Raw genomic sequence first — 16,608 nt, forward strand, 5'->3', positions numbered from 1 at the left:
TACCTAGTAATATTTCCAATTCAGGAAATGTTCTAGAATACTACACTTTTAGACATTCTGCGTCTTCTCCAGTCTTTATAAATAATTAATCATCCCTAGTTTATCCATTATCCCCATATCACATTTGAATCACCCATGTTTACATATTTTCTTGACACTAGAAACGCAAAAATACTAAACAGCATCCCTAGCCTTTTACTTGAATTAATTTTCATGGATAAACTAGGGATGATTAATTATTTATAAAGACTGGAGAAGACGCAGAATGTCTTAAAGTGTAGTATTCTAGAACATTTCCTGAATTGGAAAAGTATTACTACCTAGCCTTTTACTTGAATTAATTTTCATGGATAAACTAGGGATGATTAATTATTTATAAAGACTGGAGAAGACGCAGAATGTCTTAAAGTGTAGTATTCTAGAACATTTTTGAATTGGAAGTATTACTAGGGTAAATAAATCAAACCCCCTTTTTCTATCTCCCCTGCAATCAAACCCCCTGGATATTTTTAAATTTTGCACGCGCATCGAAACTGGTCTTTGTTAATTGTCATCCATGGGCAATTGGGTTGGTGCGGTCTGAGAAAAAGTTAAAACCCGATTTTGGGAGAATCGGGAAACTATATGTCCAAAGTTTTATACTTATAGGAATGGATAAATCTTGATAAGGTCTTCCATTCGCAAAATTTTGCTTAAGGTGTACTAATTAGGAAAGTAACCGCTTCGCCATTTTACGGGTAGGTCGGTGCGGTTTAGCGGGGCTAGGAACCCCTCATAAAAATACGTCATATTTCAATAATTTTTGCGGAAAACTATAAGGAAAATTAATATTTTGGAAATGGATAGCTCTTAGTAGCGCTATCCATTTCTGTAAAATAATTAACATATTTTCTAAACAAACAAATTTTGGACAAGACGTTGTTTGTGTTTTGCGCTCTAGTATATATACTAGATCCATAGACTTAAGTAACAATATAAATTTTTTTAAACTTTTTGTGTTGAATTTTTTCGTTATCGTTGTTTTGTTTTTAATTTATTAATTTATGTATTACACTACTTTACCTTTATTAAATCGCTTTTCAATTTATAAACAGGAATGAATTAAACATCGGTGTGTTTCCATCGAATTATTGTGAATGAACTCTCTGGGCAACTGGGTTGGTGCGGGCTGGGAAAACGGTTTCACACCCGATTTTGGGACAATCGGAAACTATAAGTCCAAAGTTTTACAATTTAGGAATGGTATATCTTGATAAGATCTATCCATTTCTGTAAAAATATTGCTCAAAATTTCCTTTTGGAAGTAAACCGCTTCGGCTTTTTCAGGTAGGTCGGTGCGTTTAGGGGTCTAAGTTAACCCTCATCTCCCAGTAATACGGGAAATTTAAATAATTTTTTCGGGAAACTATAGGACCAAAATTAATAAATTTTATATAAATGGAAGCTCTTGATAAGGGCTATCTATTTCTCTATAATTTATGAAAAATATTCTACACTAAAAGTTTCAAAACAATGAAATTATTACTTAAGTCTATAGGATCGAGTATATCTCTAGGCGCAAAACTACAAAAGTTCTTGCCCAAAATTTTTTGTTTATGAAAATTGTCTTACTTTTTGAAATGGTGTCTTGTAGGCTATCCATTTCTGTAAAATTTATTAATTTTGGTCTTATAGTTTTCCGCAAAAATTATTTAAATATTAAGTTTATTCGGGGTGGGGATTACCGGATACCCGCTAAACCGCCCGACCTACCGGAAAATGGCAAATCGGGTTACTCTTCCAATAAGTGTTTTTAGCAATATTTTTGCGAAATGGAGATCTTATCCGATATATCCATTCCTATAAGTTTTTAAGTTTTGGACTTATAGTTTCCCGATCATTACAGATCGGGTTTTGGACCAGGCCCATTGATGACAATTTACACTTATTTAAGAAAACACACCGGTAATTAATTCAATCTATTATATAAAATGAAAAACAATTAATGTAAGTAAAAATATTGTATTTGTAAAACTTAATAAAGAACAAACAATAAATGTAAATAATAAAAATACACGAAAGAAACAACAAATCAAGCGGCGCCCCACGGAAAACCACACTGTGTACATCAGGAAATGTGGGGCGGAAGAGAAAGACATAGAGGTGTAAGGGTGAGAGGCCAATCGAGGGCCGGGTAGTCCCACTGGATGTCGGGTGCGGTCTCGACCTTCGGACCGTTCCCCGTTGCAAGCACAGACTACGAAGTAGAAGAGTACGATTGCCGGGCCAGAATAAAATGCGGACGCGGACTGGACAATCTGCGGACTTTTTCGTTTTTCCTGCGGACTCGTCTGAAATTTTTGACAGATTTTTCGCGGACTTTGGGGTAAAATGCGGACCGTTTCGTACATGTATCGATTGAAAGTGCGGACCATACAGGGTAAACAGCAGACTGGTATTTGCGGACTTCATGCCCTTTATTTCGGTATTAAAATGATTAAATATTAAAATAACAAACTAAAATTATAATTAAAAGTCAACATATGTTTTATTGGAAAAATATTTACCAGAAATTCTCCAAATCAAGGTTTCCTCCACTTGTGGCCATCTTTCCATCTACCAGAAGCAGCAAAATCATATACCTATTTGTCTGCAAAATCTGTTCGATAAAACAAAAAATATAAAAAATTTGGTTGGATCATTGCAACTTAAAACTTACATTCTTTGACATACAGACATTTTATAATTAAAACAATTTTTTTTCCTTCATTTATCATTTCATCCGTCGAAATGTCTGTATCCTGTATAGTATGCCCTATGCTGTATCCCCTATAATACGCGGACTGGGGACTGTTCTACTATGGAGAAACTGCGGACTGCTGTAAAAAATTTCGGGCGCAGTTTGTCCAGTCCGCAGCCCGCGGTCCGCATTTTATTCTGGCCATACGATTGCAGACATAAGGCTGAGACGATTGGGCAAAGAAATGCATCGTCGCTTTTCGGAACTTTTACTGTTTTTGTTCATTTCCCTACTGATCTAATGCTTTACACACTGCATTTCTTGTAACTATTTCACTTTTTAACGATGTATTAAGATTTTAATTATTTTTAGCTATTTCCCAGTTTATGTAAATTATTTCAAAATTCTAGCTTTTTCCTAACATTCAACTAAAGAAATAGTTATTAACCCCACTGTTTCCGCTTTCTTGGAAATGGCATAAAGTGGGGTTAACCATCTCACGTTATCTTCATCTCTGGTTCTAGTAATTATCCATCAAATCGTTCTGCAGGGCCTCCCAACAGAAAAGTACCGCTCCGTATAGCGCCGCATAAGAGCCTCCTTAAAGAGGTAAACTATTAATATTTACCTCCCTCAGATGGCTTTTTCAAAATAAATCGATGTTCACCTTATTGTGCAGGATAGGGCTCGGCCCCGGTTCTCGAAAACCCGGTTTACCCGCGGTTCGTCGCCAAAAAAAGTCGCCCATGAGTGATCCGGGTAGTCTATTTGCCAAAGTGGGTAGGCTGGGCGGATTTGATGGGCAAACCGGATATACCCACCGCCATATTGGAAAATGGCGGCTTGCAAAGCCCCAAGTTAAATTAAAAGGGAGGGTAGCAAAAAAAATGTTTTTGTGGCGGGAAATTCAAAGGGCGTCACTTGATTTCAGGGAAAACTCGGGTAATCGGGTAGGAAATCGGGGATAACCGGGTTTTGAACCCGGGTAATGGAAACGGTTTTCGAAATTGTGTTACCCACATGGTACCCGGGTAGGTAGTGGGCACAAAGTCTTAGGAACCGTTACCCACCGGATCCAATTTTTTTGCCGAGAAGACCTACCCATTCGCCCCATTGGACACGGGGCCGAGCCCTAGTGCAGGATACTGTACAGTACCTCTAAACTATTATACCATGCTATAACTTAAGGACGGGATTCTTTCCCTATCTCGCCGTGTTAAAGCTTTTCGGGTGGGCTCTTTTCACGAAAAAAATTGAAAATATATCATTAAATGCAGCTTCAAAAGGCGATTGTAACTACATAATTTTTTTCTTTACGAAACATATAATTGAAGGAGATATTTTGATTAATTGTAGAAGAAGGAGAAAAACCGCGGGCCGCGGTGCCATCTATCAAACAAAAATCCCAAGTTCTTGCTCATTGAGAACTGAACCGAAATTGTCGGATGCCATTTATGAACCAAAATTGCATGTTCTTGCTGATTGACAAGTGAACTCGAAATTGTAGAAAGAAAACAAGCAATGAGTTAGGATTTTTGGGTCCCAGATGGCACCGGCGGCCCGCCCTTTTCCCCTTTTTTCCTAATAGAAAATAAGAAATATATCATTAAAGGTTAATTTTCAGTATAGGGGTGTTTGGTAAGTCAATTATTATTTTTTAATGTTAAATTTAATTAAAAAAAAATACATGGCCGACATACGAATTGTCAAAGAATCCCGTCCTTAAGTTATAGTAGTCCATGGTAAGGCATAGTTAGTCTTCCGTTTTGACGCAGCTGGGCGCCACAATAAAGTCTCTTCGCGTTCCTTTATTTGCAAGCTATCATAAGCAGCATAAGCAACCCATTGATATACCAAACCACATTGAAATCCGCATCTATTGAATTGAATTACTGCACTTTTAGCTGCTTTTAGCAAAGCTTTCACGGATTTCTGGGGTTTTTCGTCTCTCTCTCGCTAATCTTTAGTAGAGTTTTGTTCCAAGAGAATCTTTTGAAAATAACTTGCTTTTGACAATATAAGACGATGGCTACTGGAACTGTGGAATCTGCTGTGGCAGTACGATTGGAAGAAAATAGAGAAACCGAAAAATCAGTTGACAGAGAAAAGGTAGGGTTACATTTTTAGGTATTTTGAGTTAGATGTAGTTGAATTAACTGTTAGTGTACCTCGAGCAGACATGTCCACTATTGCTTCGTGTTTTTTGTGCAATGGGTAGACACCATAGTCTTGGTGACTATGCAAGAGGAAGTGTTCCAGCAACTGAGCTTCAGATTTACACGTGGTAAGCATATCTCCCATATAATAGGTTGCTAACTAAGAAATCAAATGTCATTCATTTTCCATTGACTTCACTTTTGATTTCAACAATCTTTTCTATTTCTAGGACTGATGCCACTCTTTTGGAAATAACTGGCTTGGTAAGAGAAGTCAATTATGAAGCAAGACGTCGCGGGACACGCTTTTCATTTGCCCAGGTAAATTTACAATAACACTGGAACAATATGCAATAGGATATTAGACACATTTGTTTTTATTTTTAAAATATTGTTATTTCATTATTCTGATTTTCACATTCAATGGTTCTATATAGATATATCCTGACAGGAGTTCGTTAAGTATGTCTCGGCGCGAAATCGGTACTACTGTTTCAGGAGAACGTGGACCTGATGATATGAAAACCCTGAAACAATGCCGTTTTACCATTGGAGACTACATTGACATTGCGATTACTCCGCCTAGCAGGAATATGAATAATCAAAGCAACAGAAGATTCAGACCATACTAATTTTTTTTAATTTGCATAACCATTTTTGTCACTACTGGTTCCAAGTGTTCACATTGACAGTAAAAATCCCACACAATAAAAGTGTTATGTCTTTTTCTGTTCTTGTAAAGCTTAACTGTTTACAAGAAATTTACACCTTTTAATGCTCCCATTAAGTAGTGAATGGTGAGGTCTTCCGTAAACTCAAGGATTTTCAACACCAACATTTCCAGCTGGGGGTCAGAAGATATGGAAATTTCTTTTGCCATCCCCAATTTGCTCATCAATTTTTGATAAGACTTTTGCATTTTGTTGTCCATAACCATGCCATTCTGGAAAGACAGTTTCAGTTGATGATGGGCGTCTTTCATACTCCCAGTTTCTTCCAAAAGTTCCGACATTTTGAAGCGAAGTTTTGACGTGATCATTTCTTTAGAACCGTTTACTGGAAAAGTGGTGGAATTTAGTTGATTAAGTTTAGCAATAGACCTAGAAGATATATGTATGACGTTAGTTATTTTGACAATCCTAACATCAGAACTACTGTTGATCATTACCTGCTTAAAAGTTTAATAGCCTTCTTGTTTTGCTTTAATTGCACGCAAATTTCCGCATGGAGAAAAAATATCAAAAAATCTTCTTCTAATGAAGATTCGATGACGTCAAGCGCTTTTTGACAATCATTTGCTAACAGGAGTGCCAAAATATGCTCGTGCAGCACAATAATCGTAGACGGTGAGCGGAGTTCGAAAGCTGTCGAAAAAGGAATCCAATTTTCTTGGAAGGGAGTCTTTGACAATTTCTCATATTCAACGGTGGCTTCTTTGTATCGCTGTGACAGTAATCACTAAATTATATGAACTTCTGTTCCTTTTCATGAATGTAAAGTTTACAGCATTACTTGATTTTGGAGAAAAACTCGAGCGAGGTGGTATCTCAAGATTGGTATTTGTGGGAGGTTAAATAGTTTTAACTGTGCAAGAAGAAATCCATAAAATTCGGAATGAAAAGAGGGCTGAAAAACGGGACTTCCCAACGATTCCTCGGCAATTTTTAGTGCTTCAATTTGGAAATCAAGTTCTCCCAATACCTAAATTACAAGAAAAATCAGCGACTTTGGTTAGATTAGGAAGCAGCCGTCGTCAACATAAAAACTAATCAAGTTTGGCTTACCTTAAACTGGGTGGCAGCATAGGCCATCACAATAGAACAGGCTTGTGTTCGCGCCAATTCTTCGGCTCCAGCAAGGCTACATTTCAAAGGAAATTTATTAAATTTCTTCACAATAAACGAACGTGATCATATAGCAATACTTTAAAAACCTGAGTGCCATAAGCGGCTGTTTCCTTAAAGCAAACTCTGCAGCGCCGATTAGACATCGTGCGAATTTCAAATAAATGTTTTGTATTTTGGCATAGTCCTCAGTCTCGTCATTGTTTGAGGCACTGCATCTACAGCTAGCCAACTGACAATTCACAAATCGTTTCAAGATTCCCCAGATCTCAGACAATGAAGAGTTTTGCCCACTTTTTAATGCAAGTGCATCTGACCAAGATGAGTTAATGCAGTGAAACAAGCAAAGAAAAAGTCTTGAAAAATCACAAATAATAGAGCTGGAAATAGTTGCCCCTCTAGACTGTAATGGCATTTCGAGAGGGGAAAGAAGAAATATATCATTAGAAAAACAAATTTCATTTTTCCCACTGCACTCTAAGATTTCCAGAATATCCTTTATCAACTGAACATACCTTGGATCTACTTTGAATAAACAAATGAGTACACAGCTGTACAATACAAGAGATAGTTCACCTGGCCTTAAAGTTTTGGCCTCAATAAACTGACGAACCATGGAAACTAAATTTTCTGTGGTAGAGTCGTTTTTTGGAGGAAAAAAAATCAGATGGCTACATAGGGCTTTCTCAAGTGCAACATAAGCAATTTTGGTTGCTTTAATACTATTCTCAGAATAATGTTTGCAATTGAGTAGTGCATATATCACATTACAACTACAACTTAAAGTCAGTAAGCTAAACTCTTTTTCTCGTGGAAGTGCCAAGGTTTTGCTTTGCAAGTGAAGTAAATCGTCGGCAACTGCTCTTCTTAGCATTTCATCTTCTTTTACATAAGAGATTTGGAACTTGGATACCAAAATGTTGTTTTGCACGACAAATTCTTCGAACAATGAATTAGTTGGTAAGTCAGACAGGTGTTTAATACACTTCAGATATTGGCCGTCTGCGTAAGACGTTGCAATAATATCCATTCTGTTGAATCAATTTGTCTCAACTGCTCATTACATAATTATAAAGAAAAGTTCGCCTAATAGATAAGCTCAGGCAACGAGCAAATTTAAACTTTCAAAGTAAGACAAAATCAAAATAACGAATCTGTTAATGATGAATACAGTGTTGCCGTTGAAATGTCACACAATTTGTTTGGAATCATTTTTGCAGTTCAAGGTATTCTCTTTATTTTACATGATACATAACAAATTAAATAAGCTTTAACGAATTTTTATTACAATTAACGAGGCGACTCTCATGTATCATGGAAGATGGAATGCTTCCAGAAACGAATCGATTCTTTTAAACATCGATTACCTACAGCGTTGCGCCTTCGAGTTACAATACTGCTGTCAGGGCGTAGTGCCGAAGTGGTCCCTTACAGTTCTCGTACTAGACTTTAGGTTAGTTGCCAATTGCCCGTCGACCGTTTACACATTTGTTGACAAGTCTGTTCATCTCTACGCCCACATTCACCCTTCGTTAAAATGTCGGACAGCGCCAATGGGAATAGCCAAGTGGACATCCCAGAAATCGAGCTCATCATCAAAGTGAGTGAATAGTATGTAGTGGTTACATGTCGTAAGACGGTTTCGTTTCGGTAGTAACGCTTCCAGAAAATTTCGACCTCGCTTTAGGTCATAGTTTTACGCCCAATTCGCGAAAAAATCCCGCGCTTCATTGGGGTGAATTGCCTGATAATTCACTCCCATTATAAACAAGCAGTTTGTCCTGATTTTTATCTTAAAAAATGACAAACCTTGGGAAAAACAAAGCAACTTTTTCTTGGCATTTGTTCAGCTGTCTTTGGCAAAATTGTTTCTGACGTACGTGTTTTTCGTTTGTTAAATCTTAACTGAGATTAGAGAGGTATTTTCTTATCTTTTTTTTTGGTGTTATATATTTCGAAACTACTTTTTGAAGAGCTTAAGGTATACAGTGCAAACGTTTTTCCCCATACTGTGTTTGCTTTGGCTCATCAGGTTCTCGCATTTTTGGGATATAAAACACGGAATTTACAACTGGCTTGTGACCTCTAGTCTAACGAGGTTTCCGGTACCTGTAGCATTTCCCCTTTCCACTCCCTTTACATTATAGTGCCTGACGTTGCATTTTGATAAAAAAATGTCTGTTGTTTAAATGTGGGAAAAACGTTCCTCCCAGCAAAAATATCGGAGAAATTCATACTTACCATGTGATGAGGGCAATAGAGGTAAAACGGAACGGACGTTTTGTCGATTGCATTGCCGTTGTGTTATGCTGACCTCATAGAGGATGGCCTATTTTTCTTTTTCTTTTGTATAATATACATATTCCTCTGCCGTGGGCGCTATTTGCTATACAGTTCAACCAACCCTTGTACGGGCTTGTCTGTTTACTCAAACAAAACAAAAAAAGCTTGCTTGACAATATTTTATGCGCTGATGGAAGTATTTGTAAGCTTCACCTCCAGAACCTGCGTTTAGCAATGGCTTTCAAAGTTTTCACTGAGCCTCAAGTGACTTGTGTTCTTGGTACATGCTTCAATATGGATGCTTTAGCAGATTGCCTTTAGGGAGACCTAGTTTGATGTGAGTGATAACGTTTAACTATCAGCAGATTGTTTGCCTTCTATTGCCGTGTGTCCTAGTTTAGTGGTCCTGGTAAATAGTTATCGTGCAGTAGCTCCCTCATCCTTATAACGCCTTTCCACTGCTGCATATCAGAAATCCGATTCTGTCCCAACATTTGGGCTAGCCACGGGTAAAACAAAACAAAAAATCGCTTTGAAATTGCGTACGTTATGTTTTTCAGCTAGCCAATGACAGTGCGTCATTATGCGGAAGTTGCGGTTAAAAAGAGAGGCGCGGCGCTATTCATGGAATTTCCCGGGAAGACGTCACTGAAAAATACACAAAAAAATAAAATGTCGATATTGATAGGTTCTGTGACGTCAAAGACCGTTTTAGAAATTTCACAATGAAAAACTTGTATTATTTTGTATCCTAGGCGTCCACGATAGATGGCCGCCGCAAAGGAGCTTGCCTGTTTTGTCAGGAGTACTTCATGGATTTATATCTTCTGGCTGAACTGAAAACCATCAGCTTAAAAGTGACAACAGTTGACATGCTGAAACCCCCACCCGACTTCCGAACCAATTTTGAAGCCACCCCACCTCCAATCCTGATCGACGGAGGCTTGGCTGTTCTGGAAAATGAGAAGATTGAAAGACACATTATGAAAAATGTTCCAGGCGGTCACAATCTATTCGTTCAAGACAAGGACGTTGCAACCCGCATCGAAAACGTTTATAGCGTAACTTGACGACATTACTGAAAATGTATCATGGAATTAATTTTTATTTTAATGTTTTCTTACAGAAATTCAAGTTAATGCTGTTGAAGAAAGAGGAAGCGTCAAAGAACGCACTGCTTTCTCAATTGAGTAAAATCGATGAGCACTTAGGCAAACGGGGCAATCGGTTCTTAACCGGAGACACACTTTGTTGTTTTGATTGCGAACTAATGCCTCGTTTGCAACATATTCGAGTTGCAGGTTGGACAAATGCGTTTTCTAGCATTGTTTATCTGCATCACTTTTTGCCTTTTTTGTCTTTTAATCATTATTTTTATTTTTTTTAGGAAAGTACTTCATGGAGTTTGATATCCCGACTGATTTGGTTAACCTGTGGCGCTACATGCATCACATGTATCATTTGGATGCGTTCACGCAGGTTTGTTATTTAGAGAGATTACTATACCCGTCCCCTAGATCTTGTATTTCATGGTGTCTATTTATTTCACATCAATCTTAGTCTTGCCCTGCCGACCAGGATATCATCAACCATTACAAGCTGCAACAGGTATAGCCCTTAATAAAAATACCGATAAACGTCAATATTTCTATTTTGTATACGTTTTGCATGTATTCTAGGGGACAAAGATGAAGAAACACGAGGAATTGGAAACCCCAACTTACACTACGTCCATTCCTGATAACATTCGGCCGTGATTTTAGAAATCCTGAAAGGTGCTCGTGCTTATGTTTGGCCAAGGACTAGACGATGATAACTATTAAAAGAAAAAATACTAACATGTGTGTACAACTTTTTTAATGAGAAAAGTTAGATACGCATAGTCGAGTTCAGAAACATGTAGAGGGGATCCTATCTGTGCACAGAGAAAAACTGTCGTTTCCTTTGAAAGCAACCGGTGGCGTTGTTTCATATTGTTACCTTCGCCCTCTTATCTGTCGTAGCTTTAAAATCGGCAAAGTATAGTTTTTCGCTGTGCAACTAAAAGGACCCACCTTGACATGTTTTCGTACTGGACTGTACCAACCAGTGTTTTCAGAACTATCAGATTTAACGCTCTTCATGTGCCTTTATTTCATTAGATTAATTTTTTGAACCTTACTTTAGTTCTTCAAAAACAATATTAGTTACAGTTCTGTTGGGACCTTGAAATTCTTTCCTTGTTTTATTTTTTGTCGTTAATTGGGGTTCCTATTTATTTCAAAAAAAATTTTTTGGTTCATTCGTTCTAAAATATTGTTCTTCTGCTAAATAAGTCTCCAAATGTGGTACATGATTGTGTAACAAAAACATTACAATACGCACTAACAAAGTCACCTATGCCTTTACAAATACCACGTTCGCTGCGCTGGAAGGATAAAAATGTTCAGTTTCGTTTCTAAGCGAGTTCGTTATTTGTGCATTTTTCCATATTACTTTCAATTCTTCTTGGAACCGAGAAAGTAGCATAACTGAAAACTGACATTGGTGGCTCTCGTGTTTGATTTTTTTCATTATTCCATTTTTAAATACTATAAAAAAATTTATGAATTATGATTAAAGTGGAGACAGCACGCGCAGCAACTCATTGGTCTCCTAGCAAATCTAGTATTTTGAATTGTAATAAGAGTTTCACCTTCTTAGCTGTCGGTACAGTATCTATCTGCAGTGTTAGAACGCCCAAGAGCACCTTATGGAAAACACATTTTTACAGGGTTCCTAAAAATAGAGTTTTTGTCAAAACTGGATTTTTTCTTAGATTATCTTGGGTAGAAGATTTATCTAAATATTTTTTAATATTTTTTAAAAGAAAAGTAGCTAATTACTCAAGGCATCCAAATAGAACAATGAAAAACCACGCGATGAAAGATTTCTAAACCCATGACTAAATATATGACGAACACAATGGTTACGATCTGTCAGACAGACAAATGTTAATTGCATTGATTTTTGTTTCCGTCATATTCAAAGCTGACGTCGTAGAGCGAAATACAGAATGTGATGCAAGTCGTTTAGCAAATCTGGGAAAAAATGGCGTCAGCGCTTCTTATCGTAAATTGAATTAAAGAGAAAAAAAAAACATAAATAATATAATTGCTTTTTCCATTCTCTTTCTGGCTTAAAATGTAATCTCGAATGTAATAAAAATATTTGTTTTTTTCTATCGCGGAATATCTACAATGCACAGCTAAATAGCAAAATAAAATATGAAACTATTATTATCCTCTCCACCTTGATCTCTCGTTAGATTCCGCAAAGTACTTCACGTATCACGTGCTTCAGCTTCCTTTCACCTTCACGTCTTCAACTTCACGTTCACGTTGCTTCTAGGATGATTTGTAGCCGACTGACAACATTGCGGACGTACCGCAATGCAAATTCTTTATCCTTGTGACAAGTAGACAACGCTTTCAATAAAGTAAACAATAAAGTTGGTATTTCCAGAAGTCAAGATTAATAGAGAAATCCTCAAGAAAACAACCTAGTTATTTTTATTTTTACTTTAGGGAGATTTAAATAATGTCTCATCAAAAGGACGAAAATCTGGATTTTGATTACTTGAATCCAGTGCAAGATTCTGACAGTTATGTTTATTACTCAACAGAATCTGCATTCAGTCACCCTTATTCAGCCGAAACAACTCAAACTTCTTACTCTCACTACAGTAACTACCAAAGTCCATTTCGGAAAGTGGATCATCAATATTCACCAGTCCCACGAAACATGTTCAGCAGTGAATTTGAATCAGGATCAAAAGGATATTCAAGAACTTTCAGTGGCAATAATTTACTTACTGATAATACAGGATCTGGTAGATGCTTAAGGAGACTCAATTCTGATATACCATCTTACTGTGATTTCGGAACATACAACCCATTCCAAGGCAGCCCTCTAGAAATTGCTAACTTGAGCCTTGTGGAAAATCGGCCAACGACAGATGAGCAAATTCAGCAGACTAGAGAACCACCATATGAGAATGAATTAGTGCATGAAGAGCCCACAGAGATGATTCAGAGTAAGCGCACTTACAAAGATGCTCTTACTTTCCCTACAAGAAGTGAAAGTCCTAGCAATGCTAATGAAGCAGTTTCAAAAAAGATAACAGTTGAAAATGAAATTCGTAAAGAAACGTATAAAGAAAAGCTGCTAAGTCCTAAACAAGAGACACCAGCAAGTTTCAGTAAAGCCACACAACCACTCATAAAGCCGGGTTTAAACAATCACAGAAGCCAAATCAACACAAACCCAAAAAGGCCTTTAAAAATAAACAACAATTTAGCAACTAAAAATACTGCTAAGGGTAATACTAAAAGCCCAAGGGAAAAAAACTGGCACTGTTTGAATGAATCGGTACGAAGTGTCCGATCTCAAACAGATTTTGGGGGCATTAACAAGAAAAATCGACTGCCGTTCATTGATAATCATTCTTTTGAACAACCACCTACGGATGATGAAACTATTAGCCCGGTAGAAGTTCGTGCAAAAGACCTTAAAAAAAGTGAAAGGATGAAAATAAAAGTTCGTGAAAAGGACAATGAAAAATCCAATCGACGTCAAAGCAAGAAACACCAACCTCCGAGCACCAGCGCAACGCTTGCACGTGCATATTTTCCAAAGGTATGGTCTCCCAGTCACAATTTGAGTTAAATCGTATCGTACTTCACGTTGAGTGGGGATATTCTGTTCCATAGTAATCGATAATAGAAAGGAAACTTAAGTTTCCCTTCCCTTTTTTTTCCTATAGCTTGCTCGCGTTTGTGGATGGTTCTGCATTTGGTAATTATATCACCTCATTGTCAGAAAAATTTGTTTATACATTAATACTGAACTGATAATTTTTTCTAACTTTTCCCATCTAATGAAAATCATGCATTTAAGGAAAAGAAAAGACTTGCCTAACGACACGTTTCTATTTGGCATTTTCTTACAATATTTTCTGTACTCCCAATCTGAATATCTTCGGTAGCATCTTTGTTCATTCTGGATTACTGATAAAGCTTTCGTGAAATAGGTTATATAGTCTCTGCGCTGACGTGATTCGAATGAGTTATAACTTGGCTTGGCTGGGACTTCAGCAATGTCACACAGTCCTATGGGAGAAAAGTTTTGTGATAACTGAATGGATAACAGCACAGATACGGATTTCGCGCCAATATGTGACTACCAATTGGCTGCCGTCGATACGAGAATTTTTCCGATTTTTCCAACGAAAATCTTCATCTGACCATGAAAGTAGTACATTAGGTGGTTTAAATGCTAATATACCTTTACCCTCTACTGGGGAAGAAGCCATGCATCGTCTATTAGCTTGCAAAGGAAGAGATCCGTACAGCATACTGGGTACGTAGATGTAGAATGTTTTCCCTACTTTATGTAACATTTCTCTGGATTTCATTACTGATCTACAGGTGTTCGACGGGACTGTTCTGACGAAGACATTCGACGTTACTATAAGCGACAAGCGGTTTTAGTTCATCCAGACAAAAATCGTCAAAGAGGAGCAGAAGAGGCCTTCAAGATATTAGCTCACGCCTTTGAATTGGTTGGACAGCCAGAGCGACGCAGCCAGTATGACCAATTAGTACAAGAAGCAGACGAAATGGAATCTGCTTGGGCAGAGTTGAATGAACTGCTCTCACGATTACATGCTAAAATGGACGAGGCAGCCAATACTATTAGATGCACCAACTGCGCCAAGCGTCACAGGAGAGTGAAAACTGAACGTCCTTGTTATGCTGCTCGTTATTGCCAGGTTTTTCATTTACGAACACAAAATTAAAAAAAAACAGCAATTCTTATGGTTTTTTTATTGTTGCAGGAATGCAAAATTCATCATTCTGCCCGAGAGGGAGATCTGTGGGCTGAATCGCGCTATATGGGTTTCCGTTCCAAATACTACGCTTGTATGGAAAGCGCTGTTTATGACATTACTGAGTGGGCAAATTGTCAGGTATTACGATAGTATTTTCATTCTTGTGTGACTGATGGGATCCTTTATAACCAAGCTTACATTAATTTTTTAAAGGCTGGACATCTTCGCCATTTGCAATCTAATTCTCATCGTGTTCAGTACCGCATCGTTCCCGGGCAAGGGCAACCCAGCAATGGAAATGGCCGCAAATCAAGTTGATTCGTCTGATTGCCTATCTTCTTTTTCGTCTTGAAAATGAAAATTTTTTATGTTTTTTTGGTTCACGTTTTGACGCTGCAATGTCCAATCAGATGATTTGTAACTAATACCTTTGGGGCCTTTTTTTTCAATCGATTTTGCTTCGTCTGGTATTCGGAAATTATCTTGGTCCTAGAATCTCGTCACGAGGTCGCGGAATAATTTGTCTCTTCCTTCACAGTTTAATACACATTTTAACTTGAGTAAATTCTTTCGTTTAATATCTTGTGTGGGGCGGATTTATAATGAATCAAAATTTAGTTGAACGCGAAATTTGCATAGGATAGGCTACACGGTACACGGTGCCCGTACATAAATACCTACACGATTTACCGAATCCCTTCCATTTCCATGATGATTTCCACGTCATACCGCTCCGCTTTCCAATAATACGATATAACTTGCCTCTTCAAACATATGTGAGAACGTGACCATCAGCATAGCCCACTGGATGTAATAGTTAAAGCCTGGAGCTTCCCTATCTTGCCCGTTCAATCGTTTTGACGCACTCCCTACCTCCTTTTTTCCAACTTGGAATGGACTTAAGCGCGTTCTACTGGTGACGAAGAACAACATTTTTCAAAATATAAACATGCCGTTTTTACAAATACTTCGCTAAATATATAACAATTGTGTTTTACGTTTATTTTCAAATTTTTTCTTTGTTGTATGAATACAAATGCAATGTAATTATTTTTTGAAATTTTCGTTTATTTAATGTAAATATTGTATAAAATGGTGCTAACACTGAAAAAATAGGCAAGAATCAGATAGGGTCTGAACCTAATACCAATTCTCATTTAATGCACTTGTTAGACGCGTTAACCACTCAGCTATGCTATACCTGAAATAAATGATATAACTAATAAGATAACTCTACTACTAATAAGAATCATAATTAGTCTTTTTGGATTGAAAATTTTTTATTCTTGATTATACAGGGCCTTTTCGTAATTTGACGTTTAGCAATTAATACAAATAATAATAATAAATAATTAACACAAGATAAAATTGATGCTTAATAATTTTTGTTAACTTATATCCTTGTTATTCAATTAAACAGGAGAAGACTTGCAATGAAAAATATTCCAAACCCGTAACTTTTTTCTTCAATTTCAACACTTTCAAAAAAAAAAAAAGAACTCTTAACATCAAAACGCTAAAACGACAACTAACTGTTTTGTTTGTTTTTTGTTTTGTTAACGATTGTTCAATGAAGTTCCAAGAATCTTTGGTGGTGGTGCTAGTGTCCATTCGAGAATAAGCTCCTCCCATCGCCGGAGGGGTGAGTCACTTTTACAGTTCTAGACTTCAGGCTTGAACTATTACATCCAGTGGGCTATGGTATTACATATGTAACAGAGAGTTAAGCTGAGGAATTGAGCAAGGGTAAATGTG

The 16,608-nt window shown here is 37.2% G+C and overlaps 4 protein-coding genes and 3 long non-coding RNA genes across 12 annotated transcripts; 4 read left to right on the forward strand and 3 right to left on the reverse strand.

Annotated features, from left to right (window-relative positions):
• Positions 1–2,315: 2,315 nt before the first annotated feature.
• On the reverse strand, positions 2,316–2,833 carry LOC123470461. The gene is made up of 3 exons (XR_006644102.1): positions 2,699–2,833; positions 2,547–2,638; positions 2,316–2,454 (listed from the first exon to the last, which is right to left on the reverse strand). It is a non-coding gene; the product is annotated as an uncharacterized LOC123470461 (long non-coding RNA).
• On the forward strand, positions 2,355–3,486 carry LOC116919563. 2 transcript variants are annotated; one of them, XR_006644103.1, is made up of 3 exons: positions 2,355–2,464; positions 2,550–3,042; positions 3,244–3,486. It is a non-coding gene; the product is annotated as an uncharacterized LOC116919563 (long non-coding RNA). The 2 variants fall into 2 exon arrangements; XR_006644104.1 differs by having other exon boundaries at positions 3,270–3,486.
• Positions 3,487–4,516: 1,030 nt separating this feature from the next.
• On the forward strand, positions 4,517–5,600 carry LOC116919568 (histone deacetylase complex subunit SAP18). Its single transcript, XM_032925590.2, has 4 exons — positions 4,517–4,828; positions 4,897–5,003; positions 5,106–5,196; positions 5,313–5,600. The coding sequence occupies exons 1-4, from the start codon at positions 4,745–4,747 to the stop codon at positions 5,505–5,507; spliced, it is 477 nt and encodes a 158-aa protein (XP_032781481.1). The 5' UTR covers positions 4,517–4,744; the 3' UTR covers positions 5,508–5,600.
• LOC116919566 lies at positions 5,493–8,028 on the reverse strand. Of its 2 annotated transcripts, none has more exons than XM_032925583.2 (5): positions 6,800–8,028; positions 6,660–6,735; positions 6,388–6,576; positions 6,044–6,318; positions 5,493–5,975 (listed from the first exon to the last, which is right to left on the reverse strand). In XM_032925583.2, exons 1-5 carry the CDS (start codon positions 7,747–7,749, stop codon positions 5,627–5,629), a joined length of 1,839 nt encoding a protein of 612 aa, XP_032781474.2. In that variant the 5' UTR covers positions 7,750–8,028; the 3' UTR covers positions 5,493–5,626. The 2 variants fall into 2 exon arrangements, with proteins under 2 accessions (XP_032781474.2, XP_032781475.2); XM_032925584.2 differs by having other exon boundaries at positions 5,776–5,931.
• Positions 8,029–8,111: 83 nt separating this feature from the next.
• Positions 8,112–11,443, forward strand: LOC116919567 (chloride intracellular channel exc-4). Its single transcript, XM_032925589.2, has 6 exons — positions 8,112–8,319; positions 9,758–10,063; positions 10,129–10,303; positions 10,390–10,481; positions 10,563–10,610; positions 10,682–11,443. Exons 1-6 carry the CDS (start codon positions 8,257–8,259, stop codon positions 10,757–10,759), a joined length of 762 nt encoding a protein of 253 aa, XP_032781480.1. The 5' UTR covers positions 8,112–8,256; the 3' UTR covers positions 10,760–11,443.
• LOC116919569 lies at positions 11,130–12,390 on the reverse strand. Its single transcript, XR_004391952.2, has 2 exons — positions 12,273–12,390; positions 11,130–11,759 (listed from the first exon to the last, which is right to left on the reverse strand). It is a non-coding gene; the product is annotated as an uncharacterized LOC116919569 (long non-coding RNA).
• LOC116919565 (dnaJ homolog dnj-5) lies at positions 12,318–15,413 on the forward strand. 4 transcript variants are annotated; one of them, XM_045170716.1, is made up of 7 exons: positions 12,318–12,459; positions 12,548–13,658; positions 13,786–13,817; positions 14,053–14,381; positions 14,450–14,793; positions 14,860–14,991; positions 15,067–15,413. In XM_045170716.1, the coding sequence occupies exons 2-7, from the start codon at positions 12,561–12,563 to the stop codon at positions 15,169–15,171; spliced, it is 2,040 nt and encodes a 679-aa protein (XP_045026651.1). In that variant the 5' UTR covers positions 12,318–12,459; positions 12,548–12,560; the 3' UTR covers positions 15,172–15,413. The 4 variants fall into 4 exon arrangements, with proteins under 4 accessions (XP_045026651.1, XP_032781473.1, XP_045026653.1 ...); XM_032925582.2 differs by having other exon boundaries at positions 12,329–12,471; XM_045170718.1 differs by having other exon boundaries at positions 12,338–12,475.
• The last annotated feature ends 1,195 nt before the right edge of the window (positions 15,414–16,608 follow it).

The sequence above is a fragment of the Daphnia magna genome, linkage group LG3 (genome assembly GCF_020631705.1).
Source record: "Daphnia magna isolate NIES linkage group LG3, ASM2063170v1.1, whole genome shotgun sequence".
Classification (NCBI taxonomy): domain Eukaryota; kingdom Metazoa; phylum Arthropoda; class Branchiopoda; order Diplostraca; family Daphniidae; genus Daphnia; species Daphnia magna.

What these genes read in the sequence shown, in the direction of transcription:
- LOC116919568 (XM_032925590.2), top strand. Translation starts at nt 4,745, where the DNA reads ATGGCTACTGGAACTGTGGAATCTGCTGTGGCAGTACGATTGGAAGAA. An exon ending in AATCAGTTGACAGAGAAAAG is followed by an intron (nt 4,829 to 4,896) that starts GTAGGGTTACAT and finishes TACCTCGAGCAG; the next exon opens with ACATGTCCACTATTGCTTCG. An exon ending in CACGCTTTTCATTTGCCCAG is followed by an intron (nt 5,197 to 5,312) that starts GTAAATTTACAA and finishes GGTTCTATATAG; the next exon opens with ATATATCCTGACAGGAGTTC.
- LOC116919566 (XM_032925583.2), bottom strand. Translation starts at nt 7,749, where the DNA reads ATGGATATTATTGCAACGTCTTACGCAGACGGCCAATATCTGAAGTGT. An exon ending in ATGGCACTCAGGTTTTTAAA is followed by an intron (nt 6,736 to 6,799) that starts GTATTGCTATAT and finishes TTTGAAATGTAG; the next exon opens with CCTTGCTGGAGCCGAAGAAT. An exon ending in ATGCTGCCACCCAGTTTAAG is followed by an intron (nt 6,577 to 6,659) that starts GTAAGCCAAACT and finishes CTTGTAATTTAG; the next exon opens with GTATTGGGAGAACTTGATTT.
- LOC116919567 (XM_032925589.2), top strand. Translation starts at nt 8,257, where the DNA reads ATGTCGGACAGCGCCAATGGGAATAGCCAAGTGGACATCCCAGAAATC. An exon ending in AAATCGAGCTCATCATCAAA is followed by an intron (nt 8,320 to 9,757) that starts GTGAGTGAATAG and finishes TTTGTATCCTAG; the next exon opens with GCGTCCACGATAGATGGCCG. An exon ending in ACCATTACAAGCTGCAACAG is followed by an intron (nt 10,611 to 10,681) that starts GTATAGCCCTTA and finishes CATGTATTCTAG; the next exon opens with GGGACAAAGATGAAGAAACA.
- LOC116919565 (XM_045170716.1), top strand. Translation starts at nt 12,561, where the DNA reads ATGTCTCATCAAAAGGACGAAAATCTGGATTTTGATTACTTGAATCCA. An exon ending in CACGTGCATATTTTCCAAAG is followed by an intron (nt 13,659 to 13,785) that starts GTATGGTCTCCC and finishes TTTTTCCTATAG; the next exon opens with CTTGCTCGCGTTTGTGGATG. An exon ending in TGTGGATGGTTCTGCATTTG is followed by an intron (nt 13,818 to 14,052) that starts GTAATTATATCA and finishes TTCGTGAAATAG; the next exon opens with GTTATATAGTCTCTGCGCTG.